At 57.6% G+C, this 27815-nt stretch overlaps 2 protein-coding genes across 2 annotated transcripts; one reads left to right on the top strand and one right to left on the bottom strand.

Annotated features, from left to right (window-relative positions):
* Positions 1 to 90: 90 nt before the first annotated feature.
* Positions 91 to 27444, bottom strand: QSOX2 (quiescin sulfhydryl oxidase 2). The gene is made up of 12 exons (XM_033123081.1): positions 27117 to 27444; positions 16249 to 16349; positions 14652 to 14700; positions 13921 to 14026; positions 13693 to 13783; positions 11946 to 12091; positions 10508 to 10639; positions 10154 to 10283; positions 8603 to 8725; positions 7875 to 8025; positions 4426 to 4614; positions 91 to 2640 (listed from the first exon to the last, which is right to left on the bottom strand). The coding sequence occupies exons 1-12, from the start codon at positions 27442 to 27444 to the stop codon at positions 2111 to 2113; spliced, it is 2076 nt and encodes a 691-aa protein (XP_032978972.1). The 3' UTR covers positions 91 to 2110.
* On the top strand, positions 17281 to 20623 carry LOC117031988 (translation initiation factor IF-2-like). The gene is made up of 7 exons (XM_033123080.1): positions 17281 to 18317; positions 18401 to 18505; positions 18590 to 18756; positions 18914 to 19143; positions 19231 to 19343; positions 19661 to 19904; positions 20306 to 20623. Exons 1-5 carry the CDS (start codon positions 18227 to 18229, stop codon positions 19304 to 19306), a joined length of 669 nt encoding a protein of 222 aa, XP_032978971.1. The 5' UTR covers positions 17281 to 18226; the 3' UTR covers positions 19307 to 19343; positions 19661 to 19904; positions 20306 to 20623.
* Positions 27445 to 27815: the final 371 nt, after the last annotated feature.

Below are 27815 nucleotides of genomic sequence, written 5' to 3'. Positions count from 1 at the left end.
AGGAGGCCTGCTCCTCACCCCAACACCCTCACTGTCTCTGCAGAGCTGGCTCATGTTTCCAAAGAATTACAACTTTTTTCAAATGTCAGATTTCTTTATTTTTAAAATGTGCACATTAGAGTTTATTAAATACAAAATGTTCACTTTCTTTCCAGGTAAGAAATTTCACTGACATTTCCATGTCAATTAGCTTATTTTTAATCAAAATTCTTCCATTAAAAATAAATACATTTAAATTACCCAACTATTATATTCATTGTCTGAATACTTACAACTGTAGAAAATAGACCTTATACCTAGCCCACAGACAGCATCCAGCTCCGAGCAGGCCACGTGAGGTGTGCAAGACTGCTGACACTTGCACACGACACATTTCCCGTGGCCACCTTGGCACATCGCCTCTCCCTGACGTCTGTTGCAAACCCTGCCCCTCCAGACTTTGTAAACGTGGTGCTCGAGTAGTGGTAACCTCCAACTGCAATATTACAGACCTTAAAAGCCAACACTGCTTTTCAATGTGGCCTCGGGAAGGATACGATGCAGGACGGCGCACTGCAACGTCCCCGCGGCCCACAGTTAGCGGAACGAATGGTTCTATTTCCCTCTGTGTAAATCTGCCTGTTTTCAAGTTGAAAAGAAACAACACGGTGTCTTCAATAACCCAGGCATACAACTAGCTATGAAGACAAGCTCATGGGTTTTAAAAAAGAGGCTTCTAGGGGTTAAAATATGTCAAACAAGCAGAAAGCTCTGGTGGCAGAGAAGTGAGGGGGCAGGCTCAGACCGCCGCCTACCGCCCGCCGCCGGGCACCCTGCCCGGCCTCCCGCCTGCTCTCTGCAGCCACGTCTTCCCATCGGATGGACTCCCAGCTAATGACAGCGTCAGGCATCAGCTGACATTGGGTATCACAGTGGCCTTACTGAGTGAGCACATGAGTGCAAAACAGGCAAAGTGGGGAAAACTACTCACCACCGTCCCAGTGAGACACAGACACACACACACACACACACATTTGAGTTTGTGAGGCGACCAAGAGCCACAAAACATCTCAATGGAAACGTCCCAGGTAGAGTTCATTTGTTTGTTTACATCTTCATTCCCTCTAAATGTTTTGGGTTTTACAAATAATGTGTTAAAATCATTAAATAGTAAAAACTTAACCACCAAAGCCTGAGGGACGAGCCCCTGTGCCAGCACCCTTGGTTAAACAGCTTCAGGCAAGTAAAATTTGGCCTTAGAGGCATCCACCACTCACTCCAGACTTGGGTCCCCACAAGGGGAACCTACAGGTGCTGGATGACAAAGGGGACGCCCCTGGGGACCCCTCCCACTGTACAACCCCCACCCAAGTGGGCAGCATGTCTCCCAGAACCGCCCGGGAGGGCAGGCAGATGGGTCGCCCTGGTTCACTTCTCCCTCTCTCATCACCACATAAACAAGCGAAGGCACAGCCCCTGCAGAATAAGACGAGTCGCCCTCCTGTCCCTTCCAACTGCCAAGTCCACTGCACACAGCCTCTGCGGGTTAGTTCTTGAAATGCAGCAAAGCCACAAACCCCTGGGCTCGCCCTTCATGCTCCAGTGTCCAGTCTGCAGTGAAAGCCAAGCAGGGGGACAGCTAAGGCTTCCCTCCTCTGGTTCTGAGCTGCCGTGGCGCCCGTGCCATGGGCTTGTGCTTCTGCACAGACAACCAAGCAGCTGGAAAGCACAGGTGAGTCGGGAGGCAGAGGCGTCCGGAGGCCGGTGCTGCAGCTCTGTGGCTGCATTCATTCGCCCAGCCGCCGGGGGGAGGCGGGAGGGGGGTGCTCCAAATCCCAAAACAAAGCTTTGCAGACAGACAGACGTGGAGTCTAGTGAGCTCGAGATCAAAGTGGGCGTAACGACTTCTGTTCGTTTGGCCTGGACCCCCCCTGCCATTTTCAGGCCTGGAAGAGTGAAAACACAGAAGCTGCAGATCTGTAAAAGGTGCCCGCTGAGGGTGCCGGGAATGTGGTCCCACAGCCCGCAGGCTCGGAAACCGAAGCTGCCATCTGACGGGAAAGCAGGTTGTGTCTGTGAAACCCCTGATGTGAAATGACGCCAGCGCGTAGCGGGCTGGCTCCCCAAGGCGCTACACGGCCGGGTGGCGGTGCCGGACCGTCCGACGCTTGGACCGCACCCGGAAGAAGAAGAACATGAGCATCAGGAACAAGGAGGAGGCCACGTAGAGCACGACACACAGGCTCATGTCCAGGCTGGAGAAGCCTGACCCCAGAAAGGGCGTGGCCGCTTCGGCCTCCCTGCGGCCGGGGACCCCGGCCCTGTCCTGTCTGAGGTGTGGCCCCTCTGACAGGCCAGGTCTGGGAGGCTGCACGCTGGGCGGACGGAGACTCCGGGAGCCCTGGTCTCCAGGCTTCTGGGGGAAAGCGCGGCCTCCTTCCCGCTCTGAGGTCTCGGCCGGCCCGCCCCCCTCGCCGGCACCGCCCAGGGCCGCGGCGTACGTGTGGTCCAGGTTATTACCGCTGTAATGCCGCTTGAGGAACAGGAGCACCTGGCCTTCGTCCCAGCTGTCCAGGCCTTTGGTCTCCTCGTGGCAGGCCGGGCAGAGGTCTGGAGTGGGCCACGGAACCTTGGGAAACCTGGGGTCCTCACTCAGGTGCCCTGCGAAGAAGAGGGAGAGCAATAGGGGAGAGGCCTTCCAACAACCTGACCGCCCGTCCACGGCCATCACGCCGCGCACGGGCCCTGCCAGTCCCCAGCCTGCCTGCCCTCCACGCTCTCCTCCCCACCCACCTCCATCGTGGGCTCGCGTGGGGTCTGGATGACGCGCTCCCCTCACTCCCTGCAGCCCGTTCCCCTCACGCTCCCTATAGAAATGTCATCTCCACACTGGGACACTGCGTCTCAGCTGGCCACACCCTGCTCCAATCTGCCCGGCTACTTGGCTTCCAAAACGGGCTGTGCCAAGTTCTCACCTCTGTGCCTTTGACCTCGAGGCCCACTGCTCAGCCTGCCCCACCCCTACTTGTCCTTCCTTTCCTCAGGGGCTGTCGGCTCTGCATCCAGCTGTCTGCCAGCACTTCAGGCACAGGGGCTGAGCTGTGGAGGCCACTCCGGGACCCTAACCGTCCTTTAAGGATCTCCAAACATATCCCCGAGGTGAGCCCTCGTCCCTACAGGGGAAGGCAAGTGCGGACAGACAAGCACAGCCCACTGGTCCCCAGAGGTGGGGGCGGGGGTCCTTCCCAATCTCTGTGATGTGGCAAATGCCCTTTCACACGATGACCCACACCCACACTCAGCTTTCACCGGACGTGCACGAACGTCAACGGCCACGGCAGGGCCGACGGGCACAGGAGCCTTCCCACGAGCATGTGTGATGCACAAAACCTGGTGGGGTACAGACCACGGAAGGCCCACAGCTGTGCTCCGGGGTGTCCAGTGGGAGCTCTGAACACACGTGGGGACAAACGCAGAGCTGCCCAAGTCCTCAAGCAGCACAGCACAGAGAGGGCGGTCCAAGGGATCTGGGTCACAACCCAGAGGCCAGAGATGGGGTTGAGGGCACGACGGGAGCTAGGAGTGCCAGCTCCCGCGCCGGGGGTAGAAAGCCCCTCAGCAGCAGCAAAAATGCCTGGGGCAGCTGTGCTGCTTCAGCAGGAGTGCTGCTGGGGTAAGCAGGGGACCTGGGAGAGGAGCGAGGGTGGGAGGGGGATAGAGGGAGGGACAGCTCTGACACCCTGGAGGTACAAGTCCCTTACTAGGGTCGCTGTGGAAGTGCCTTGGCCCGCAGCTGATGGCGGCCAAATCCTGGCAAACACAAAAAGGGACGCAGCCACGTGACTGGAGCCCAGCAGTGAGCTCTGAGCGCAAAGAAAAACCAATTTTCTTTAGTGCTTTAGTTGTAGTATGTTTTTATAATACAGTGGATTAAATAAAAAGCAATAGTTTAGTGGCATTTTCTATTCATCTCTATTAAGATTTATTTCTCAGGGGAATTATTTTTAAGCCTAATTTTAATCTGCCACTGATTTAGGAACAGTTTGAATTACTTAACTCTGAGAAAAACATGCGCCCTATTTAGTTTTTTTAAACAAAGCCATTTTGAGGGGTTTGGTTTACAGTCTAAGAGCAGGTTTTAATGACACTAAAATTCCTTACTGAAAATTAATTCTATTCCAAGTCTCCCACTGCCAAATTTACTCAGGAGCTAGTGGGTAACCCATGGGGGAGTTAAAAGGTGGTAAGAAGTGAGAGAACAATCTGGAAAGCTGGGACACTGCAGGTGGGCACGGCTGTCGTGGTGGCAGCTCCCAGGCAAGGTCACCATCTGATGGGGCAGACATCCCAGCTGTGAGCACGAGGTGGGGCCTCCCGCCCACAGGACACGCCCTCACTCCAGTGCCGGCCACACCGGATGGGCCACACCGTGCGGCTCCCGCCTACCTGCCAGGCGACTGTTCACCAGGTTGTGCTTCTGCCAAAGCCAGAGAATGGCTTGGTCGGGGGTTTTCACAGAGTCCATGGACTCCTTAGCCATCTCTTCAAAGTGCTCCCCGCATTCCTTACACCCAAAGAAGGTGTGGATGTAACTCCTGATGGCCTGCAGCACTGCCTGGGGGTCGCCTTCGAAACCTGCAGAGGGAACGTGCCACCAGAACGTGTCAGACTGTGTCCACAGAGCTCGGGGCGGTGGCGTCGCCAGGAACGGGCTGGGCTGAGCACCCGACACAGGACACGGGGCAGGCATACGTGTCTGCACAGACACAGGAAGGACACGGCACCGGCCCAGACGTGTGCTGCTCCCACATCACCCCCGAGGTCGGCCCGTCCTGTGTCTGGCTGCAGGACGCACACCAGTACCAGGAGAATGAGCCACAGTATCAAGAAGCCACGACTCCAAGGGCCCTCAGGGTGATGGGCTGATGGGCTGCACCTTCAGCTCAGGCTTCAGCTGTCGGAGCCCTAGGCCTCACGACCCAGAGAGCCAGGGCTCTGCCGGGGCGTCTGCCTCTTTCCTGTGTGCCATTTCTCTTGCCTCCAAAGGCTGGTGCCAAGGCAATGGGGACCACTCGCCCTGAATTTGTAGTTGTTTTGCTTTGAAATCTTTGCAAAACACAAGCCCAGTGTGAGCATGGCCGTAAGACATGTCTCCGGGCTTGCTGCCAGCCCCGCGATGTGGTCCTTCCCGAGGGCGCCACGCTGGTCAGCCGCCAGGCCCCCTCTGGGGACAGCAGGGTGGCAGGCTGGCAAGGACCTGCTGAACGTCGCTGAGCAAGGAAACTCCCCAACCTCTGTCAGCCCATCTGCAGCCCTAGGTGAGCACTGACACTGACAGGCCCCGCTGCCTGACAGAGGACACTGATGCTTCAAGAAGGCAAGTGGCCCCGCGCCGAAGGTGGCTGACAGCAGGGTGCTAAACGGGACCCTGACAAAACCGTGGGGGCGGCACGGGGCTCGGCCTGTGGGCCCGCTCAGACAACTGACATGGGGCTGAGCGCACAAGTAAGCGACACGTGAGATTAAGTATCAGCATTAAAAGACTTGCAGCAAAATAACTGAGGGGAAAAAAGGACGCTTTTGAGACAGAATCCATCTTAAACAACAGCAGGCCCTGCGAGTGGTCTCTCCACACGCTGGAGCAGTCCTCTCGCGGTCCCACCTGGGAAGGGCAACGTCACAGGCCCAGTGCACGTCCCGTGTCTGTCACTAACCCTGGGGCCTCATTTACTTCACTTGGAGAAGGCGCGATCTGAGTGCACCGGTGACTCTGGGCTCTGTTTCCAAGGTCAGCTGGGTGGCGCCCGGCGAGACGGATCACGTGCAGGCTCGGGACACGCTCAGGACTCACTGCGGCGGGGTCCCTGGCCAGCAGCCCGCTCGCCAGCCCTCCTCTGCCGCCGACAGCTGCCACACATCACTGTGTAATCCTCCTGTTCTCTCCCCAGCAAAGCTCCGCACTCAGGGCCACCCTAATCTTTAAAGTGGAAAAGAACCATAACGCTACCTGAGGGGGATTAGGGGACATATAGGCTTTCTAGTCGATGGGGTTTAAATGTGCAGGAAGGAGAGGAAAACCTTCCAAGACATAATCCGGCATCTCCGTCTGACCCAGTTCTCTGGCATGACACGCGCTCCTGCCACTCCTGCAACGGATGCTGATGATGGAGGAGGACGCGGGGGCTGTGCCCTGTCGTCTGCTGCCCTCACAGCGTCACGACACGAGCATCAGCTCTGCGGCACTTCTGCACCATACCCTGGGGACGACCCCGGCCCTGGCCGCCACCACACTGCCTGCCCAGTGCTTGTCCTGTCTCGGCAGGACTGTCCTCAGGAAACACGGGGTCTCCATCCTGAGGGCCCGGCCCGGAAGGGGACACGGGCCTGCGTGGACTGCATCCGGCAGTGCTGAGGCTGATATCACTCTGGGGCTCCTGAGGGTTCTCCTGAAAACCCTGCTACTTCTCCTGCATGATTCTCAAAGGGCTGTGCGGTCTGAAAGCCCAGCTCTCCCCACCGGGGCCCTCGGCTGGTGAAGGTCCCCGAAGACGGCCACATGCTCCTTTGCAAGGTGGCCTTGCTGCTCTCCCCTCACCAGGTCCCCACTTGCATGTGGGCTGCATGAGCCCTGTGTGACCAGCAGGATGTGACGGAAGCTATACTGTGTACCCCCCCAGGCCACGGCCCCAAGAACCCCTTCCCAGATGTGCTGCCCCCAAGTGAGGAATTGGGGCTGGCTGGCAGGGCCTGGACCCTCTGAGTGCAGACCAGCCAGCATGGGCGAGCACCCCAGCCCAAGCCAGACCCCCAAACTGAGGCCACGGAACCGTGACCAAATACAGCGGTGGTTGTTTTAAGCCACCGCACTTTGGGCTAGTTTGTTACACAGCAAAAGATAACTAAAAGAGTTTTACAATTTTACTGGGAAGAACGCTGGACTGTGTGAGTCAAAAGACTCCACTTTTGACTTAACATAAACATCAGAGCACCTAAATGATTAGGAAAACAGCACCTGAAAGACAAGCAAGCACCCCGAGCCCGCCGGGGGCCTGCCGACACTGGGCGATACACCCGCAAAGTCCAAAGCGGGCAAACCCAGCAGTGTTGGCATCGTGTGGGGATGTAAAACATGATGGTTCTGACTGAGCTGTTTCCTGATGACCGAGATTAGGAAACCCACCCAAAGCTTTGCAGGTTTAACCTCCTGAGGAGGGCAGCCTGTCAGACGGCACCACGGCCCCCCTCCCACCCTCAATCGATGTCACCCCACCCCTGCGGGCAGGCAGGGCCAATGGCTCCCTTCTCACGACCAGAATACGTTCGGGATGTCACACCAAGGAGGGCGCCCTCAGTGGTGCTCTGACAGAGCCAGCTGCTGTGACGGGAGCTGCCCACGGAGAAGACACGTGGTGAGGAACCGGCCAGGGCCGGCCTCCTGCCACCAGCGAGAGTGAGCACGGGCGGGGCTCTCCCCATCGAGCCTTCAGGTGACGCCCTTCCCTGGCCGACACTGACTGAGACAGGACTCGGTTAGGCCACATCGGACCCCTGACCCACAGACACTGTGAAATGGTAAGTGTGTGCTGTTTTAAGCTGCAAAGTTTAGAATCATGTTATGTAGTGAGAGATCAAACATACACCTTTCCTCATATGTTCACTTATTCTGACTGTCTCCTGGCCAGCGTGTTTTCAGGCCTCCCTGCAACAGATAGCTCCTGCCACACACGTGCCTGCAACTGCAAGTTCAGAAGCTGGGAACTCAGGCTCCCGCAGCAGCCACTGGGCAGTCAATGACACTGCTTGATATACGCAAAACCACCCTCTGCTGAGCTTCAGACGCACCTGCAGGCGCCATGATGGGAAACACATCAGGTGGCCGCACAGGGACACTTTACCTGTGTCATCCAGCGCTTTTGGGTGGGTTCCGGCTTCAACGGTCAAAGTGTGGAACAGTTTCCAGAGAGAACATGTGTAACCCCTCAGCTCCGGTCGGCTTCCTTGACATCCCACCCACTTTATATGGTTAGGAAGGAAGATTCCAGAAATCTGGGGAGAAAAGAAAGAGGAAGAGAGAATTAAATTGCTAGAATTAAAAAGTCGGTGAATGTCCTCTATCCAACTGGGTGGTGGGAACATGGGGACACTTATGAAACCTGTGGGCACATGCCGACCACGCACCGTCCTGACGTGGCCCATGCTGGGTTTGCTCCGTGTGATGTTTTCGGGCAGAAGCAGGGACTCCGGGACCCTCACGGCTGGAGCGGCAGCTCCAGCTGGGGCTTCCACACTCCTTCTGGAACATGTCACTTTCATTCGTTTTCAGGTGTAAAACTGAGATGAGTTTACTTAAAATCTAAATTTTGAAAAGCCTGGCGCATTGCTGCTTGAGCAACCACTCCTTCCTGCGCAGGCGCATCACACGTTTCTGGTGGACTGCCCTTAAACTGGGGACTCGGTACAGGCTGACAGCATCAGACACACGTGGGAGTGGACACAGGTCGTCATGGAAACAGGGACAGTAGAGGGAAACGGGCCTGAAGGTGTTTGCACGATGTCAGGCCACGTGCAGGTCAGCTTGCTGCTCCCCACCTGCCGAGTCCGGGTCCCCCGGCCCTGGGCTCACCCGCATTTTGTTGTTGACCAGGTCAAGGACGGCATTGTAGGGGATCCTCTCCAGGGGCAGGCTGGCCAGCCACTCTTGCAGCATCTCCAACAGCTTCCTGACCGGCGGCCGCCCGGGGAACAGCTGAGCGAGAAAGGACCCTCACTTAGAAACTGGCCAAGAAAAGTGCCCCACACAGAGGAGAGAACATGCGCCTGCCCCACTTGGACTGCGGGAAATGTCTCCAATCAACCCACAGCTTTAACCCAGAACTGGGGTGGGGGTCATTCTAGGAACTACAGTTCCTCTGGGACACAGAGAGGACCTGAGGTGCAGGCAGGGGGGCTCTGGCCAACCCCTTCTTCCAGCGCACCTGCTGTGCCCTCAACCAGCCAGCCCCTTCAGAATGCCCTTCACAATGACCTTCTGTGTGCCACGTTCGTGTCAAGGGCTCTGTGCTCCCCCCTCCTGATAACTGACGCTAATCCGCCTGGTACTTGCATACTCCCTCCGCCTCTTCCCCATGTCGTGGCTGGAGTGACCACTGGGAAAGTCACGGGTGCCACTGGGGTTTCTAGGCTCACGAATGCCCGTCCTCAGGCTGAGCCACCAGGGACCCCAGAGCACTGTGGGACTGCGAGCGGAGGTCACCGCTGAGGGTGTGCAGAATGAAGGCTGCCCAGAGCTCTTAAAACCTGGACTAAACCTTGCAGACTAAACCTTCCTGCCAACGATGCGGACACAGCACAGAAACACCACCGCCAACTCCGTAAAGTGTTTCTTCTACGTAGCTTTCCCAAGACCACTACCAATTCACCAGTATTTAATTTAAAGCATAAGTAAACTTTAGGAAGATGACGAAGATGAGGCAGGGCCACCTGGGCTCACGCCTTTCTGAAACGAGGGTGAACGAGGCAAGCTGGTGGGGCACGTTCTCATCTAACAGCCCGGGCAGGCAAGTGTCACGTGACACAGACCAGCAGGGCACTTTCTTAAGGAAATGAGGACAGCTGCAGATTTCTGAACTGTGAACGGCACAGGGGTGTCAAAACCTGTCCAAACAAGTTTCCTTTATTCATTCGAAACATACAGGCGACTCAGTGTTCCTTTAAACATAAAGGAGCCATGGGTTCCAGCCCTGGAGCTGAGAGTTCTTGGCAGGAACTAGACTTTAGCTAACACACGAGCCACCCACCCACTCCCCGACTACTAAAGGTGGGGTGCCAGCCAGCCCACCACAGGTCCCATCCCACACACCAGACCCCGGGGACGATGGCGGCCACCACTCCTCCCCCTCCGACTGCCCCCCCGCCTTTCTCCTCCTGCTGGTGGCAGCGCCTGTTTCCAGCCACTCTCCCCTGTGCCCTGGGCCCATCCCGGCCCCCTCCGCTCAGTGCCCTCTCGGCTTGCTCTGTGCGCCATGTTCCCAGTGCCCAGGCAGGTCAGGCACACGCTGGGCACCATCTAGCTTAGGTCAGCTTCCCTCCCTCCCAAGTCAGGGAGCCCAGGGCCCTGAGCACCGTCTCCACAGGCCGAGCCCTCGCCCTCGCCCGGAGCAGACACCCCGCACACCTTGGCTACTACGGTGATGAAATCCTTGAGGGCTCTCAGCTCGGCGCCAGCGAGGGACCTGTGAGCAGCCAGCTCCACCCTCAGCAGGTAATGCAGCCCCGACTCCAGGTCTGCCGTGTACAGCCTGGACCTGTGATTAAACGTCAGTCACGTGAAAACCACCTTTTACGTAAATCCCCCCTTTCTTGCTCCTACCCAGAGGCACCCCTCCTCACGAGGACAACATGGGTATTTCCTCCACGGCCAATAGTGGGTCTGTCACTGGAGCCGACCCTGCAGTGAGCCAAGCCTTCCACGCGGCCACACGAACACGCGGCCGCTCTCCGGGCAGCTCATGTCCACAGGAACACTTGCCTGTCAAACTCTCTCCACACAACTTCAGAGTTTTCTTCTTCGTTTGGCTTCACAGGCAACGGAAGTGATTTTTTCCTCACATCCGGCAACGATTTCAAATAAGAGGAAAAAAACGATCGGAGAGGCTTCGCGCTGCGAGAAAGGGGTGGGAAGGGCATGGGCTGAGCCGTCCGCTCCAAGGGACCCACTCCAGCTCTGCAGGATCCAAACCACGTCCTGAGTCACCCAGGTACCTGTCACCCATTACTACAGGTGCTGTGGGGGGCGGGGGGGGCAGAAGCCGGCCTCAGGAGCTGGCCCCTCCGGAGATCAGACAGACCCACACAGCACCCAGCTCTGGCTGTAATAAGTGCTACAATCATTCTTGTTCAGTGGGGACATGGGGACAGCAAGTTGGTTTGTAAGGCTGGCTGAGCATCTGCCAACATCAACTTTATTCAAACTGTGGTTTTCAACAACCCTAAGAGCCTTTGCCCAGTCTGCCAGCTCTGGGTGGGAACTCTGGAAATCAGAGCTGGGAGAAGGGGTGTCCTGGCCCCGCCCAATGGGCTCGGTCAGCTCCCCTGTGCGCTGCCGTGCGGCCTGAGTGAGGACATGTGGAGGCCGTTACCGAGCACTTCCAACGTACCTCAGGGGTCATCAAAAGCGTCCAGGCAAAAATATCAACGTTGCTTTATGTTCAATTGCACAGCTCACGCTTTTAATATAAAATGAGCATTTTTCTTTGAGCAACCAAATGGCAGTGTTAAGGGAAGCTGTCACAGGCAGCAGCGCCCTCTGCTGCAGGGCCGGGGCCCCAGGTGTGCTGGCCCAGGTGCTTACAGCGTCCTAACAAGTCGGATCACAGAGTGTGATACAAGACGGCCCAACTCCACAGATACCTTGCTTACCCTGAATTCCGATTTCTTTGTTAAGACCAGAAATACACCTAAGGAACTGGCATATTTGAGGCTTCTGGGGAGGGCGCCGTTGGTGCCCCCATTAAACTTTCCAGAAGCTGAAATAGAAGGCCTGTGAAGGAGGAAACGTGTCCTGTCTTCTCACTGCTGTGGCCCCGGCACATGGTGACCTGCTAAGAACTGCTGAGTAAACGCAGGCTAAATCAGCCTGGGGTCTCCAGGCCAGCAGCGGGCCTTCCCCACTGCTAAGATGGCTGGGACGCAGCAGACACAGGCTTCAGGACAAGATGTAGCCATCATGCACTACTTTTCCCAACCTTTATTCAATCGAGGTGACCTTACGGACATCCAGGCACCCAGCACAGAGCGCGGACGTGAGGGCTCTAGAGCCGGGCGCCCATCCACGCCCACCACTCACTGTGGAGCAAGGGAGGGGTGCCTTGTCCCCGACAGACACGGACCACACCTGGCCCCAGTGCACTCCCCCCCCCCGGACCCACCAGGCATCACAAACAGTCCTTTGGCCAAACTGTGCTTACATGTTGGTTAACCCGTGTGACCCATTGGGGTAAATCAAGTAACATGAAGGGACGGAAGAGACACCAAGTTTCTCCAGAACGGCTCCGTCTGCAGCCAGCGCTCTCTTCACGGCGATGTTTTCATATGGAATCAGGTCCAAAATCACCTGGATAAGGAGAGATGCGTCACCTGCCCTGTGGATGGCGGTGTCCTCAGAAGTGTCACACTGACAGGTGTGGCCTGCTACAGGAATTGGAAACATCATTTGGAATAAATCTGTATTTTCCTCCATAACCAGCCTGTTACTTACACCTTATTTTGACTGCACTCTAAGGTAACTGCCCCAGACGCACGCCATGGGCACAAACCAGTCTCATCCGGCAGTCCTACAGACTAACCACGAAAATGCTCGTCCGTGAACTTGCACTGCACTGTCTAAGCCAGAACACACATCCTCCACAAACTGACGTTCATCGTACAAGGACACACTACCACGGGGACATAGGGGCTGCACTGCTAAGCTTCCCCTGGCGCACGCGGCCGTGTACCCGCAACATGGCCCGTGTCTGGGAGGCCACCAGGGACAGCAACGTGGCTCTGGTCAGCCGGCTGGAGTGTCAGCAGGCTCTGCACTGGCTGCTCCTTCCCTCAGGACCTGCCCCTGACCGGTCCCACTAGGCTGAGGGTGCAGGGATGGGGTCACGGAGCCAGGTGACCACAGGAGGGGCGTCTTGGGAGTCAGAGCGTGTGAGAGGCAGCCCGTACACCACCCACCCAGCCGGCTGCTGACTTCTGGGAGAGAGTGGCAGGACCAGCTGTGTCCTGAACAGGGCAACTGCTGACTGAGCCGTGTCAGTCCCCACTCAGGTCGGTGTGCATGGGGGTGGCGCAGGATGTCACTCAAGAGCACAAGTGAGACAGGGAGCCTGGGACAGTGGGGAACGGGGTCATATGAGAACGCGGAGTCCTTCCCACAGAGAAGGCGGCATGATGGCACCACCACATTCGGAGGCACGTGGTGGTCAGGTCGCTGCCCTCTGCAGCCTCCTGCCCCAGCCGCACTCACAAAAACGCCCCCGGAGCCCATGTCTCCACCTTCGTTCCCAGAGCTCACAGATAACGAGTAGGGAGGCCCGCGAAAGAGGACAGCTCAACACCGACAGCCGGGCATTTCCTCCATCCCTACCGTTTCTCTGAAAGTAAGACCCAGTGGACAATCAGCTCTAAGGAGACTTTTGGAGCAAAAATTAATATACGACCCATGTTATTATATTATATATTATATTATATTAATCATATCATATCACATTAAAGACCCTGTCTTATAATAAAATAAGACCGGGTCTTATATTAATTTTTGTTCCAAAAGACACATTACAGCTGATTGTCCGGCTAGGTCTTATTTTCGGGGAAACAGGGTAGGGGTCCCTATCAGCTGTCCTGGTATCGGTCTCTGGATCTTACTGAGACTTTGCCAATGGCACAGGCTTCAGACCCTCACATGGGAGAAGACAGGAGCGCAAAGTCTCACGATGAAACAGGGAGTGAAGAGTGACCCCCGGAGCCAGGTGGGTCTCCTGTGAACCCCCAGCCCACACAGGCCGAGTCCACCGGCGTGGGCCTGGCCCTGCTCTGCGCCCGGAGCCATCCCCCTTCCCCCAGCAGTCTTCTCTGTAAACCAGCAGCTCCCACTGCCCAGCAATGTACTCCTGGGCCCACACTGAACCCTGGCACGTGGCAGGACTGGAGGAGACGCTGACATGGTACCTCACGTCCAACATACGAGCTGTTGCTCTCAAATAAAATAGCTACATAATGGCCATCACGGTTGTCAATGAGAGAAAGGACGTCACTGGGCCTTTTAAGAGAAAAAAAAGAGAGGCTTTTAGTGCTTTCAAGAACAGTGAGCTGGCCATCACATGCCAGCACCCATGCCACTTAATGCACATCTATATTTTACGAAATTAAATTCCACGTTGTCACAGAACTACACACCGAATGGGGTCCAAGGCGGGGCAGGCAGGAGGCCTGTTCCCATCCGTGTGGTTCTGCAGGAAGTCGATCATGGCGTGTCTCATGGTCTGCAGCTCTCTGTCGGGCCCTGTGGGAGGCACCCCATCACCGCGCTGTCTGCCGAGCGCCCACCCCGCCCAGGACCCCAGCGGGGGGCGCTGATCCCGTCCGGTGTGCAGTGCAGACAGCAGTGGGTCACACAGCAGGAGACCACACGGTGGCGAGTGTGGGAGCAAATGGGCAACGGATGACCTCACACACATGCCGTGGAGACAGAGGCCAGAGCGCTGCGATGCCCCCGCACCAGGTTCAGAACCAGGCAGGATGACGGCCCCTGGTGTGGAACACTGTTACCTGGGGGCTGACTGGTCCCATTCCAGAGCTTGGTCTGGTCTACCAGGCAGGCTCATTCATAAAAATGCAGCGGTTGTGTACTTCTCTAATATTTTTTCCAACAAAAAAGTTTACTTTAAAAAAGAAATGTCACCACTATGACTGCCAAGGAAGGCAGAGCATGAAATAAAAAGTTCCCGCTGAGCCTGACTGACTGTGCCCTTAAAGGCAGGCAGGCAGGATGGGCTGGTGCCCATGTGTGGAGGTGAGGGTGCGGGGACAGCCCTGTCACTGAGCTTTCTAGCCTCCTGAAGCCATTTTCACTTTGATGGGTTGTGAGGTTAATCTAAGACAGTAAGATATATTGCTTATATCCTTACCTTTAAAATTTTCTCCAGTTGTAAAGTCCTTTGTAAATGCTTTAAAATACTAAGAGGAAAAACACAGAACAAATAAGAAACAGCCTTGCCTGGTGTCTGTGTCAATGTTTAATCTTCAGCAACAAAATGACCATCATCTTGAAGACACAGCGCTAGTCAATTTCCTCCAGGAAGTTTCCGTGACTTAGTGAGGAACCACGTGGTTCCCCGTCTCTGTGTATACTGTGTTTACGGCCAGACTCACAGGGCCAGAACCATAAAGACGGTGCCTTCTCTGCCCCTGGTGTTAAGTATGTAGTCTAACCGTTTCATTCTAACAACACAGGATTTCCGGGCAGGATGACACACAGGACCTGGTATCTCTGAACAGAAGAAAGGATTATCTTAACATTAAAAACCTTCTTCATGAAAAGACATATTAAAGGCAGCTACAAACAGGGTGAGGTACTCAAAGCTGGAAGCAGCTTACCACTGTGAGTATACAAAGGACGTCTGTGAATCAATAAGAAACGATAAACAATCCAAAGGAAATGGGCAAATGACAGGACCAGGCGTGGCACAGATGGGGTGACACAGGGCCCACAAACATGGAAGACAGGGTCGCTGGGAATGTGTCCATGTACCCCTGGCCCAGCGCCTGCGTTCCGAGGCCTGTGCCCAGAGGGACTCTTGTCACGTACAGCAGGGGACACGCATGGGCGTGTTCACAGCAGCGGAAGCCTGAATAGCCAGCACCAACAACAGAGGGGACAGCAAACCGGGCACCGCCACACGGTGAGGTGACTGCCAGCAACGTCCCATTACGTGAGAGAGAAGACCCGAAGCTTCCATGCAGCACAACAGCCTGTGCATAAGGCAGACAGCAAACGGGAGTGCATCGGCCGCCACCAAACCCTCGGACGAGAAAGTAAGAGGACAAGTAATGTGGGGCTCAAGGGAGGGGACAGCAGGCAGGCCAGTGTGCGCGGTCCGTGCGGGCGACAGACCCACAGGGCAGCTGTCGCTACGCAAGTCTGCACCCGGCTCAGTGAGCAGAGTGGGGAGGAACAACACCGGCGCCATGCGGCACAGAGCACAGGACTGCACGGCTGTGTGGGGGGCTGCGTGGGGGGGGAAAGGGGGGCGCGAAGCTTTCGCAGATGTAATATGGTGACGCCTCCCACGCAGGCGTGTGACCGAGCACAAGCACACTAACCAACTACGTGGTTCTGCACCTTCCAGATTCCAGCTTACCCTCCGCCCCCTAGTGGAAGGAACGGGGACGAACCTGTCTGCCGGCCGGGGACAGGTGCACCGGGGACCCTGCCTCACAGGGCCACATGCGTCGCGAGCGGTGCGCTGGGCACGGAGGCCTCAGACCCGGACTCCAACAGCAGAACCCACCATCCCCACCCACTGGGCAAGGGGCGCAGACCTCACTTCACGGTTCACCTGGGGGAGGGTGGGCTGTGTGTGTACCGTGCGCGTCCCACCCAACAGGGCGGAACAAAAGAGGTGACCCTCTGCAAACAAACTCCCACTGAGTTTCAAGAAGCCTGTCCCAAAGGCTAAGAAGGAGGGATTGGGCTGGGGGCGCGGGGCGGGCGGAGGGACTCACCCGGAAGCTGGGGTAGAAGTGGACGTCGTAGGCGCTGCACACCTCGTGATTCTCCTCCTCCGCGCAGTCCAGCGCAGCCACACGGATGGCGGCGGCCCAGTCTGGGAAGCAGGGCCGAGACCGTCAGTGGCCGGGCGGCCCCCAGCCCAGCCCCCAGGCCCATCACAGGCCTGGAGGACGTGTCTGCCGTCTCCTGTCCCCAAGCCCCGCAGTGCTCGCTGCAGGACACAGGTCCTCTCTCTGCGGTCTGCCACCGGCGGGGTTTTGCAGACTGCGCAGCCCTGGACTTTCTATAAGCTTGTGCCCCGAGATAGAGACGTGCACCCAATTCTTTCGGGAGATGACCTCCCAGGCGGTGTAGCAGGCTTCCACCAGGAGGTGGGGGGCCCTTGGCTGCCGCCCTTCTTACTGAGCACCCCCTGACCCCATTAACTCCCGGGGCTGCAGCCAGGTGGTGGCGTCTCACTCCTCCCAGCCTTACTTAGGGGCAGGAAGCTTCTGGTCTGAGGAACCTATGCTCATGGTGACCCCGAGGTGTGGGGTGGGGGTGGGGGGCGGGCTCGTCGCTTTAGTCACCAGTTTCAAAGGAACGGTCCCCAATATCCTCCGAAGGCAACTAATGAGGTTTTCTCTTTAAAAGGTGTGTTCCCTTTCTCTAGGACGTTCACACTGATTGGCGCGAGGCCTAAGGAAGCAGGACATGTAAGTGAGCTGGGTGGCCTCTGCAGACACAGCAGCAGGGCACACACACTGGGCTCGGGCCCTCGGAGGGGGACAAGCCACTCCCCGCCAGGTGAGTCCCGCCCCCCTCTCCTGCAGTGACAACTGGTTGTCACTGAGGTGGTGAGGCTCCTCACCGCCCCTGTTCTGACACCACACACTGATCTCAACAGGACTTTGGTTAAAAATCAGGTAAAAAGAGTTTTCTCTGAGTTCTGCTATGACCCAAAACTCCAGAGGTTGTATTAAAAACATGCCCGGCCGGAGAGAGAAAACACGACCATCACTGGACGCGACACAAACACGAACAGCAACTTCCCACCTCAGACACCACTTGTGATTAACCGTACACGCCTTTTCCTCTGTAATTCTAAGAAGTTAGCCAACATTCATACAATGCAAAGGCTCAAGTAACACCAACAAAGCTACGCCTTTCACCATCAATGACCGAACACTGTTCCACACGAGCCTCCGGGAACCAGTTCACATCCCAAGGCCATTTTCAGTGGATGGAAAAAAAATGTCACAGACTCTCCAGAATCACAGGTCACATCTTTCGGGAGTCTCAAATTACATAGGCCTGAGGAAGAACAGTTAATACTCTCATCCAGACAGTGAAGCACCTGGCACAGCTGCCGAGCAGGTGGACGGCAGGCAGCGGCCCAGCAGCACCGTCTCCCGGACGGGCCCCGGCACTGGGCTGCGGGACCCCATTCTGAGCCTGTCATCTTCGCCGCTCACCCCACTCACCTTGCACAATACCCCATATTTGCCATCTCTCTCCGGGCTTGCAACAGAGCTTCACTGTTTATTGGGAATTTCCATGACACACTTCCATTTCACGATTAAAAAAAAAAAAGCGCCCTACTGCCCATAAAGTGTGTAAGAAAACGAGAAACGGCTCCGAGAGCTGACATCGTGCACACCGCATGAGCACAGGGAAATGTCAGAGAGGCGCCAGACACTCACGGATATTCACCACCATTTGCTTTTCACGGTGGGACTTGGCCCTACATTTGGTTTTCCAGGTTTTTCTTACTAAGTGTATATTACTTATAAAAACAAATGTAAAGACACTCTCGTCGCTGGGTGCTTGTGGGGACCGTGCATCACGCATGGGTGCAGCTGCCCACTTGTTCTCTTTCTGATTCTGCCTCCCTGGAGTTCCCAGGGTAACTAGGCTGGGGGGAAATGCTGCCCACAAGGTCTGACCCCGGCCAAGGTGGTGACAACCGCTTTAATAACTGTCCTGAGCCTAATGCAGCACGTACCTGGTAGGGATGGCTGTCAGCCCTGTGGTAAACACCTTCAAACCCGGAAGGCAGGAGCCCGGGCCACTCCCCGGCCAGGTGAGTCGCGCCCCCCCCCACCCCGTCCCGTGTGCCCAAGCCACCAGAACAGGTGGTCCCCATGCCCCTGCTCAACTTCGCAGCTGCCCCCGCTCCCGCACCCCTGCACTGCGACTACCTGACCCTCAAGCCAGCTCTGACGACATCGTCCCCGTCACATACCCCGCCCGGCTCTCCACACACACAGGGTACGTCTGTACTTCCAGGCAGCCGGGGCTTTCCAACCTCCACCCAACCCACCGCTGACTGACTCCTGCCCCCTGAATTTCCAGGTTCCGCAGCCTGTCCGTCGCCCACCATCGCAGCCCACAGCACAAATGAAGGTAACAGGCCTGCCAGTGAGGCCTTACCAGAATGTTCCCCTCCCCTCACCCTACTACCTCCAGATGAAGACACTCCCTCTTCAAACCCCATGCACTTGTCCACTTCCGAAGCAAAGGTAAGTTCCCCAAACTTACAATCAACCGTTTCTTCCAACAGCGGCTTTCTAAAGCCTCTGCATGACATCCTGCCTTCTTAACTATGTAGAAAATCAATTCTTTGGAGGAATAAATTGTCCTTGGCCCCCCCACACCTTTTATACTTCTCTCCACTAGATCATGGGCAGACACACTCCTTGGCACTGCAGGGGTCCCTTCCTGGCCAGCAGGGCGCAGCCAGTGTCCAAGGGACGGATGAGCGCACGCAGAGTTCTCTCCCACTCACAGCAGCACTTCAGATCCACGCGACCGACACACCACACGACACGGGAGGGGGGCCCCGGCCCGCTGCCTCCCTGCCCTGCCCTGCCCTGCCCTGCCCTGGGGCTGTGCCATCCTCTTAGATGGTAAGGGGTGGGGAGACACTGCCAGGTGGGCGACCCCCTCGCCTCCTTGCTGCACTCACGACACTTTTCTAACTGGTCTCCCTTCAGGGGCCCGGGTTCATCTAGCCCCTCACACTTTCCCAGCTCAGCACGACCATCACATTGCAGTGGAATGTCGGCCTGACAGGACATTCTTGGGGGGAAAACGAGAGTCCCGGCAGGTGAGTCTGGCTGAGATGGGCGTTGCTGGGGTGGGCCCCCGCACACACCACCCTTGGCAGCCCTGGGTGGGGGTGGGGGGGTCGGCGTGCACCCGCCATCCTTCACTGGACGGGCAACAGCATCCTGCAGGGACCCAATGGCTCCCCATGGTCTCAACCAGCCACAGCCACACAGTCCAGACGAGCCCCCAGCCCTTCTGGTCCTCCAGCCACACTGCACGTCCCTCCAGTGTCTTATTAGGCCACGTCCTGGAGTCCGTAGGCCTTTGCGCCTTTCGGAGCTCACTCTCCTTGCCTCTGGGTCTGTCTAAACGCAGCTTCCTCTGCCGGCTTTCATGACTGCTGGTCTGCGTCGTCCCCACGGAGTGGCCTGTCCCGTCCCAGCACCAGCAGGCCCATTTACACAGCAGACGGATGGCAGGCAGTGCCAGACGACGTAAGGACAGCAGTCTGGAGGCAGCGTCCAGCCCACACGCTGCTCTGCCACTGACCGGGTTCTGAGACTGGGCGGCTTCTCAGGTCTCCGTGGCTCAGCTGCCCCCCTGAAAACGGAGAGCCCAGGTAACACGTACCTCCTGATGGGCGAGCAGCCGTGGCCGCTGCTAGAGCGCCCTCTGAGTGCGCCTCACAGAGGCTCTGGCTGGCAGAGCAGCAGGGCACACCACGCTCACGGGGCCCCCGGGGGCTGCTGTCCCCCTGGACAGTGAGCACAGACCAGAGGCCCAGAGGCAGGCGAGAGGACGGAGACAGCGGCACAGCACGTGGGCTGAGCCAGTCCCTGTGAGGCTGCCGATCGCAGGAGGGCTTCCGTCCCTTGGTCCCAGTTCCACGGCAGCCCCTGGCCCACTCAGGGCCTCAGGAACAACTGTGGGCGATGACTGAATGACAGCATCATCGTGACAAGCAGCGTTGGGTCACAGGGGCCGCAGACACTGCAGAGTGGCTTCCTTCTCAGGGTCCAGCATTCCTCAGGGCTCTGGCATGGGGCAGTGAGGCCAAGACGGCGCCTGTCCAGGGCGGGTCCCCTGGCTCTGGGGACACAGATCCTTACGCCACCCGCACCCACAGCCGTTCCCTAATGTAACACTGTAACCACCACGCTCTGGCCTCAGAGATCTTGGGGGACTGAGCACGGATCACTGGCAGAAGAGTAAGCTTGTCCCCTGTCCCAAGTCCCCAGGGTGAGGGCGGGGGTGGAGGATGCCCTCTGCCCCACACCCCACCACAGCCCGGACGGTATGCCTCACCCACCCACTTGCCACCCCAGGTCGCCAGCAAGAGACAGAACCAAAAGAGGATCCTGGGTCCTCCGCCTGCCCCACACCCCGTCCCCCGGAAGTGGGGAGCCGGCTCTCCTCCCTGGGGCCCCAGCCCAGAGGCACCGGCTGCCTGCCCACTGAGGAGGGGGTGACCGGCTGCAGACCCCTTATGCAGGGAAAGTGGGGTCCACGCGGACTGCAGCCACCACGGTGGGTCTTCAGCCTCTAAAGCGCCGCCCACGTCCCCAGCACCCAGAAGGTGGACTCTGCCCTTTGAAAATGGGTACAACAGCTGATGGCACAAAAATGAAAAGGAGAAAGGAAAACCTTCTCTCCAGTGTGCAACCAGCTGCTTATTTCCACCGCAATGGTAGAAAGAGCTGGGGTCCCTTAGAAAACAACAGTCTGGCTGCAGGGTATTCAAGAAAAACCTGCACTGGCCTAATTCTTCCTGACACCTCCGACACATGGGACACCGGCAGACTTGCAGTGGGAGGGCTCCTATGCCAGCGTCAGCGCCTAATGCTGGAAAGCCCGAGGCCCGACTCATGCACCACGACCAGGGCCACGGGTGTTCCCGTACCGTCTGCTGGCGGACCTGCTCGGGGCTGCGCGACACGGGCCGTGGCCAGGAGCGGCCGCTGGGCCACAGAGCGCCTGATGCCGACCAAAGTGGCGTGGGCACCGAAGTCTCTCACAGCGTCCCAACAGTGGCCCTGCTGGTCTCCGGCCCTCGGTTCTCCAGGGAGCAGACACCAGGTCCCTGGACCCCTGCTTAAAGCCGCTCATCTGTCCTGTGGCTCAAGGGTAAGGACACGAGGTAGCAGCCCAGAGCCGGGGCTGCCAGCTTCCACGGCTGCTGGCCCCATCGCAGCTGCCCTACTTCCCCACCCCGGCCCCTTCCCAGCCCTCTGGACACGGCATGGACAGCGTGCTGGCCCCTCCCCTCCACGGCGGCCCCTCCCCTCCACGCAGCTGCCCCACCTCCCCTTTGGGCCTCACCGCCCTGCCCCTCTGAGTCCTTCCCCCGCTGCCACATGCCAACCCAGCATCCTGTGCATTTCCCCGCATTATCACCTGCAACCAGCCGATTCATTGTGTTTTTCTGTTCACTGCCTGGTCCTCCCCTGAAGCACAGGCTCCACTGGGCAGAGCCCTTCCATCCGTCACCGTTTCTTGCACCTACCACAGTGCTCGGTGCAGGGGACGCCCAGGTACAGGCCCCATGAATTACCAAGCAGACACCACATCCTGCTCCCGCAGGGAGCTTGCTGGGGCAGTGGTGGGAAAGGACAGTGCTGAGCCCACGCCCCACCTGCCTCCTCAGGATTCCTGAGAATCAACAAGTCCGTTGGCAGAGCCCCACTCACAGCCAACGTCCCCTGGGAACCGGCTGCCGTCCTGGTGGAGGGCACAGGGCGACACTCACGAGGCCTTTGTCTGTCTTTGAAAGAAGGCGCCAAGGGGAGAATTTCGGTTACAGTCACTGCAAGGCTCCGGCAGATGGACTGGCATTGAGGGAACACAAAGGGGACACAGCCTGTGTCACCCACATGAGGCACACAAACCATTTCAATGGTCTGCTCCGGGGTAGCGGCCTCGTTCAGCGCGGACCCTCCCCTCCTGCTGCCTCTCCCACCTGTCCGGGTCCCAGCACACAAAGGAGAGAGACGCTCTGAACTGAATGCAAACTGCCAGCTTTCATGACATCTTCGGGCCACCCCAGCTAAGGGTGGGGGGGGGGGGGCTGGACCAGCTGGGAGACTGCTGCCAGGGGCGGCCACTCCCTGCGGCCTGTGCACCCCCACTCCTCACTCTCACCCACAGTCCTACCTACTTTTAGTACCACAGGCTTAAAAACTACTTGTGCAATAATTAAGCTTCTGCACACAGTAGACTGAAATGTCTTTCCAGTTTACTTGTCAAATAACCACACTACTTAACCTAACAGAATTAAACCTTTCACTGTGACTTGTCAAGTTCTATCGGAAAAGTCTAGGAAAGTCTGATTTATGGTCAAGCATCAACTAGTTCTAGAAAACGACGATGGTGCAGATTAATTAGCCTCCCAAGTTTAAAAGAAGGCAACTGCAGAGTTGTTTTTCAGGCAGAGCACCCCCCACCAATATGGCTTCTCCATCCTCGTGCAAACTCAGGGCAACGTGGGGGTTCCCATGCCCACGTTCCAGCCACCGGAGGGCAGTGCACTGTCTCTCCTGGTGCAGGCCCCTTCCTGGCTGAACAAAGGTCTTTCTGGGTTAGGTCAAGTTCAAGCCACAAGTTCAGAATATCTAGGCCCAGGTAGAAATGAAGCCCACAGGCTACTGAGCAGAGGCCAGCACAAGTCATCCAGACGCTACCCAGAGCTGGCGTGAGGAGTCCAGAGTGCTCTCTTAGCCTCAGCTGGAGCTGGCTCGGTGGTCCGTGCCCGCCTCCCCCCACCCCTGGCTCCCAGCCCAACGTGAGCTGTCCAGAGTCCCCGCCGGGCATTCCAGGCTGCAGAGGTGCGAACCGTGCCTTGTTGGTTCAATGCTCAGACGTCACACTGCTGAGAAAGGCAAGCTACAAGCACAAGTCCACACACAACTCCAGCGCTGAGGCAGGGCCAGCAGCATGTGTGGCTCGCTTCCTCCAATGTCCCCAGCAGTGGAGCGCCTCTGAATACCGCAGCCATCGTGGAGCCTGCGTCTCACAGGCGTCTGGGCCACCACGGGAGGACGCTGCCGCCTGCCTGCCTCTGATATCCCCTTCCAGAGTCCAGGGCAGCTCCTGGCAGCCCTCCTGGGGCTCTCCTTCGGGCTGCACCCTGCACGTGTGCTAACCCGTCACTCTCGCCACCGTTAGCACCCATCCTCCCTCAGCCCCCGTTCCTCCTTCCAGTGAAGACAGTGGGCCCGTGGGGAACGCCAGGTCCTCTACTCTAGTTCACCTCCAAGAAGCCTGCCCTGTAGCCACAGATTAAGTCCAGGCCAGGTGGGGAAGAGCTCGGAGGGAGGCAAGACCCAGAGCCGACGCCACGCAGCAGCAAGGCACAGGGAGTGGGCCCTTGGGGCACTGGAGTCCCCCAGCCTGTCACTCAGCTGTGACCCCCAGTGGGTAAGCCTCACTCAGCCTATGGCACACACACCATCTTCAACCTGAGCGCACCAACCCCCCTGCAGGACGGGGAAGACCAGGTGTGCGTCGTGGGTCTCTGGTTCCCCCTACGCTGCCTCACCGCAACCCTGGGACCACGTCTCTACAGAGATATCTCAGCGATATCTCAGGGGAGGGGCTGCCCCAGGCCAAGGTGTCAACTGCCAGCACAACGGGGTGGCAGACCAAGGGAGCTGCCACCACAGCTCTGGCGATAGGACTTTCAGGAACACTGCAGGGCTTTGTTAGACTCCTCTAAAGTGACAGGCCCGAGCCAGAGTACCATAAACACTGGAGTGACACTTGGCTACACCCAACAGTATACCTTTTGTTGGTGAAGCCACCTTCTTACTCGAAAAAAAAATTTATCTTCAAAATCTGAGAAATGTCAGTGAAGAGCTAAATTAAAGTTCACTCCAAATCTAGGAAAATGACGGTACCTACCTATGCTGTGGACAGAGTCCCTGCCCAGCTGGGGAGGAGCCCCCCACCCCCCCATTCAGGCTTTCTGCTCCCGAGCAAGCACAGGCCAGTCAGGAGGCGAGGCAATGGCGTGGGAGGGAGCAGGTACTCATCTAGCTCGATGTCCGCCCACCCCCCCTGCGCCCATTGCAAGCCAGGGAGCAGAGCTTGTTATCATAACTACCCACTTTCTAGAAGCCACTCAGGTGTAGAGACTGGAAGGAGGGCGGCAGATGGGGAAAGCTGGCTGGATACTCTGCAGTCCGAGGTGTGCAGGGCCTGGGGGGCTGACTGGACAGCCCAATTCCCAAGTGACTGATGGGGTACAAAGTGTGACCATGGAGTGAGCTTGGCACTTGGACTTGTTAGAGAAAACCAAGGACCAAACGGCAGCACTGTGTTAGAGCCACGACACCTGAAGTGAGGCAGCCCAGCTCCCGAGTGCAGCTTCAGCCTCTCCTAGGGGTGCCACTGCAAACCAGTCTGCAGTTTCCTGCTCTGCACTGGTGAGGTGACCTGCCTGATCAGACCCCCGCCTTCCCCTAAGAGAGGGTGTCCTGGCCTGAGATAACCCACCTTAGCTTCTCAGTGCCACCCTCTTTCTGCCTATAAAACCCCTCGGAGCGCCCGTCTAGTTGCCAGACAGCATGCTGCCCGATCCATGAATTGCTTAATAAAGCCAATTACATCTCCAGTGGACGGGGCTGAATTTTGTTTTTTAACAGGCTGGAGCACAAGTGTATAGGCACCCTCTTCCCTGCGAGGTGGCCCACAGTGGGGAGCACGGCACCGAGCTAGGGGGGCTGCCCCAGACTTCCAAGGTGAGGGTGAGGGTGGTTCTTCCCAACACATGCCATGGTGAGTCTGGGGAAATAAGGCACAAAAAGGTCCGGGGTCAACCACGTGGGAAGCAAAGGATCAGCGTTAACAGAGTCCTTAACTGAGGAACTCTCGTGTGCAGTAGGCATCCACGAGAGGGAGGCACACGCCACGTTTCCCATCACCTCTGGCCATGGGCCATTTCTAGCAGGTGTCCTGCAAGGTGTCCCTGAGCACAGTGACCCTCCACCTTTGGGGCTTGTGCTGACAGGATGTTGGGCCTCATGCCCAGTTTCTGACCCAACTGGGCTGGGGCTGACAGCGTGCGCTTCTGACAAGTCCCCAGGTGACCTCCCTTTGGGGACCCCAAGTGGGACACTCCCTGGTGCCGAGGGCGCTTGGGCAGCCCTGCTGGCATGGCACCCCTCCTCCCTCTCACCCTACTCTTGCCTCAAGGGTCCTTCGGGCCACAGCTGTCTTTCACTTTTAGCCACATCTCCATCCGGTCTCAGGCCTTGATCTTCCGGCCTCGACCTGGACAATGTCCAACCCTTTTAAGATAACCTTATTTGGCTAATAGTTAAGTTACTCATACCATTCGGTATGGATTTGACTGGCTTCACTTGTGGAAGTAATCTTCCAAGTTTCAGGGACAATTCTCAAGGGTCCTCACGTGCTGGTTTCACAATGGAAGTTTGCAATGCTTCAAGCTGGTTTACGACTTTTATAGTTCAGAAACTACACGGAAAAAATCAGAATATGCACAAAACAGGTGACAAATGCTTTACCAGAACTACCTGCACCTTAACGGCATGCATACCCGCCGCCACCGCCACCGAATGACAACTGAGAACTGAAAGTCCTCTGCATTACTCAGGGGCTTGTTTGTTCTCTAAGCAAAGGCTTGAGGCAAAAAAACCTACGAGGACGAGTTCTCTGCCCACTTCTTAGCCGCTGATCTCATTTCTGACCAGGGCAGGACATGCAGGACTTAAGAAAACACCCTCAGAGAGCAAACCCTGTAGAACGGAAAGGCCCACCACCCTGAGGTAAGACGAGAAGCATCCTAAAGAGAATCGTTTACAATTATGCCCAGAACCCCTAGTTAGACTGCTTTCAAGTTTCTTTGGGAATCAGTTTAGATAGGAGACAATCACAACAGGGTTGGATGTTAAGACTTAAAAACAGAGGTAGGAAGGAAACAGCAATTTGTTACCCTCTCACCCACAGAAATACTTAATTAGAGGTTAGCTCAACACCAGCTAGAGTCCAGCCAAACCTCACTCTTGCTGGGGACAAGCTCCTACTTCAGGGCGATTTACACTCCACTTTAGGTCCATTTCAAAGTTGGGCCAGCTTGCAAGAAGGATGCTACAAATGTTCCCTCCTGCCTCAGCTCTGCCATTCAGAGCAGGCAACTACCATAGGGAGTAACAACTGCAGCGGGATTACAGTGGCAAACAGCAATACAGTGTGGGGACATAACTGCTAGTTTGGTGGATGACAGATTTATCAAAGGCTGCGTGTCCAGGAACAAGGAACCTCCCAATGAAATGTCTTTTTCTGCTTCTACAGACGTCTCCACAGTATTTGGACGTCTAAGGTGAGGGTTCATCATCTGGCCAGCTACCCCAAGCAGAAGAGGGTGATAACCATGAAGGATTTAGAGGGAAGGGGCTTGATCCTCAAAGAACGGAGATTCTAGCCATTGAAATGGAATTACTGAGGACGGGGTGTGTATCAGGAAACAGCTGGAATAAAGGCTTGGGGGGCTTAATAAAGCTTTTGGGAGTTCAGACGAGGTGTTTGAAGAGCTGGGAGGCACTGGGAGGGCTACCCTGTCCCCAACTGTGGAGTGAGGCTTGGTGGAAAGGGTTCCTGTCATTGTGACTTGAGACAGCAACTTCCCAGGAAGGAGCCCATGGAGGGCTCATCTGAGGGACCCGGGGCGCAGGCCAGCAGTGGCCGAAGCGGGGTGCGCTGCAGGGCAGGGGAAAGGGGCCTGGGAGGCTGCCGCGAGCCAGAGGGGCGAATCCCAGGGGCTGCAAGGGCCAGGCCGGGCAGGCCAGAGTCGGGGCTCGCACGGGGCGCGCCTCACCTCGCACATCCCCGGCCAGGGCCCGCCAGGTGGGCGCGTAGCCGATGCAGTGGCCGCACCACGAGGAGTAGAACTGCACGAGCCACGCCGCCGAGCTGTTGGCCGTGGCTCCGCGCACGCTGCCGCTGTCCAGCACCCACACGGCGTCCTCGCCCGCGCGGTACAGCCGCGCCGCGCCGCCCGCGCCCGGCCCCGCCGCCGCCGCCAGCAGCACGAGCAGCGGGGGCAGCCGCGCGGGCCGCACCGGGGTCGGGCGCCGGGCTCGAGCCGCCGTCCCTGCCGGGGCTCCCGGGCTGCGTGTCACCGCCACCGCCCCGGCCGCCGCCATGTTGGGAGTGCCGCGGGGCGCCTGACCTTTCACCCTAGCAACCGCCGTCACGTGAGCCGCAGCACCCGGCCCCGCCCCGAGCGCCGGCTCTCGCCTCAAGCCCCGCCCCGGAACCCCAGACCCCTCCCCCCAGACGCCTCTCCACGCCCCGTCCCCGCCCCACCCAGCTTCTGTGTGCTGGGACACGCCTTCAGCCCCGCCCACACGCGCCCGGCCCCGCCTCCAGTCCCGCCCCCGAGGTCCGGCCCTGGTCCCGCCTCTCACTCGCCCCTGCAGGCCCCGCCCCCACCGCCTAGTCCTCCCCCGTAGGGGCCCCCCCCCTCACCCCCCAGCCTGAGCTAGAGTCGGCAGACTTAGCAAATGAAAATTCA

Source organism: Rhinolophus ferrumequinum, chromosome 12 (genome assembly GCF_004115265.2).
Source record: "Rhinolophus ferrumequinum isolate MPI-CBG mRhiFer1 chromosome 12, mRhiFer1_v1.p, whole genome shotgun sequence".
Taxonomy (NCBI): Eukaryota; Metazoa; Chordata; class Mammalia; order Chiroptera; family Rhinolophidae; genus Rhinolophus; species Rhinolophus ferrumequinum.
This window is presented reverse-complemented; position numbering and strand designations above follow the sequence as displayed.

Excerpts from the sequence above, each read along its gene's own strand:
- QSOX2 (XM_033123081.1), bottom strand. The coding sequence starts at position 27,444 with ATGGCGGCGGCCGGGGCGGTGGCGGTGACACGCAGCCCGGGAGCCCCG. Across the intron at positions 8,726-10,153 it reads TCATCACCGTAGTAGCCAAG|CTGTTCCCCGGGCGGCCGCC; the intron begins GTGTGCGGGGTG and ends TTTCTCGCTCAG. Across the intron at positions 4,615-7,874 it reads AAAAGCGCTGGATGACACAG|GTTTCGAAGGCGACCCCCAG; the intron begins GTAAAGTGTCCC and ends TTCCCTCTGCAG.
- LOC117031988 (XM_033123080.1), top strand. The coding sequence starts at position 18,227 with ATGCAGCACGTACCTGGTAGGGATGGCTGTCAGCCCTGTGGTAAACAC. Across the intron at positions 18,318-18,400 it reads CCGGGCCACTCCCCGGCCAG|CTGCCCCCGCTCCCGCACCC; the intron begins GTGAGTCGCGCC and ends TCAACTTCGCAG. Across the intron at positions 19,144-19,230 it reads CTGTGCCATCCTCTTAGATG|GGGCCCGGGTTCATCTAGCC; the intron begins GTAAGGGGTGGG and ends GTCTCCCTTCAG.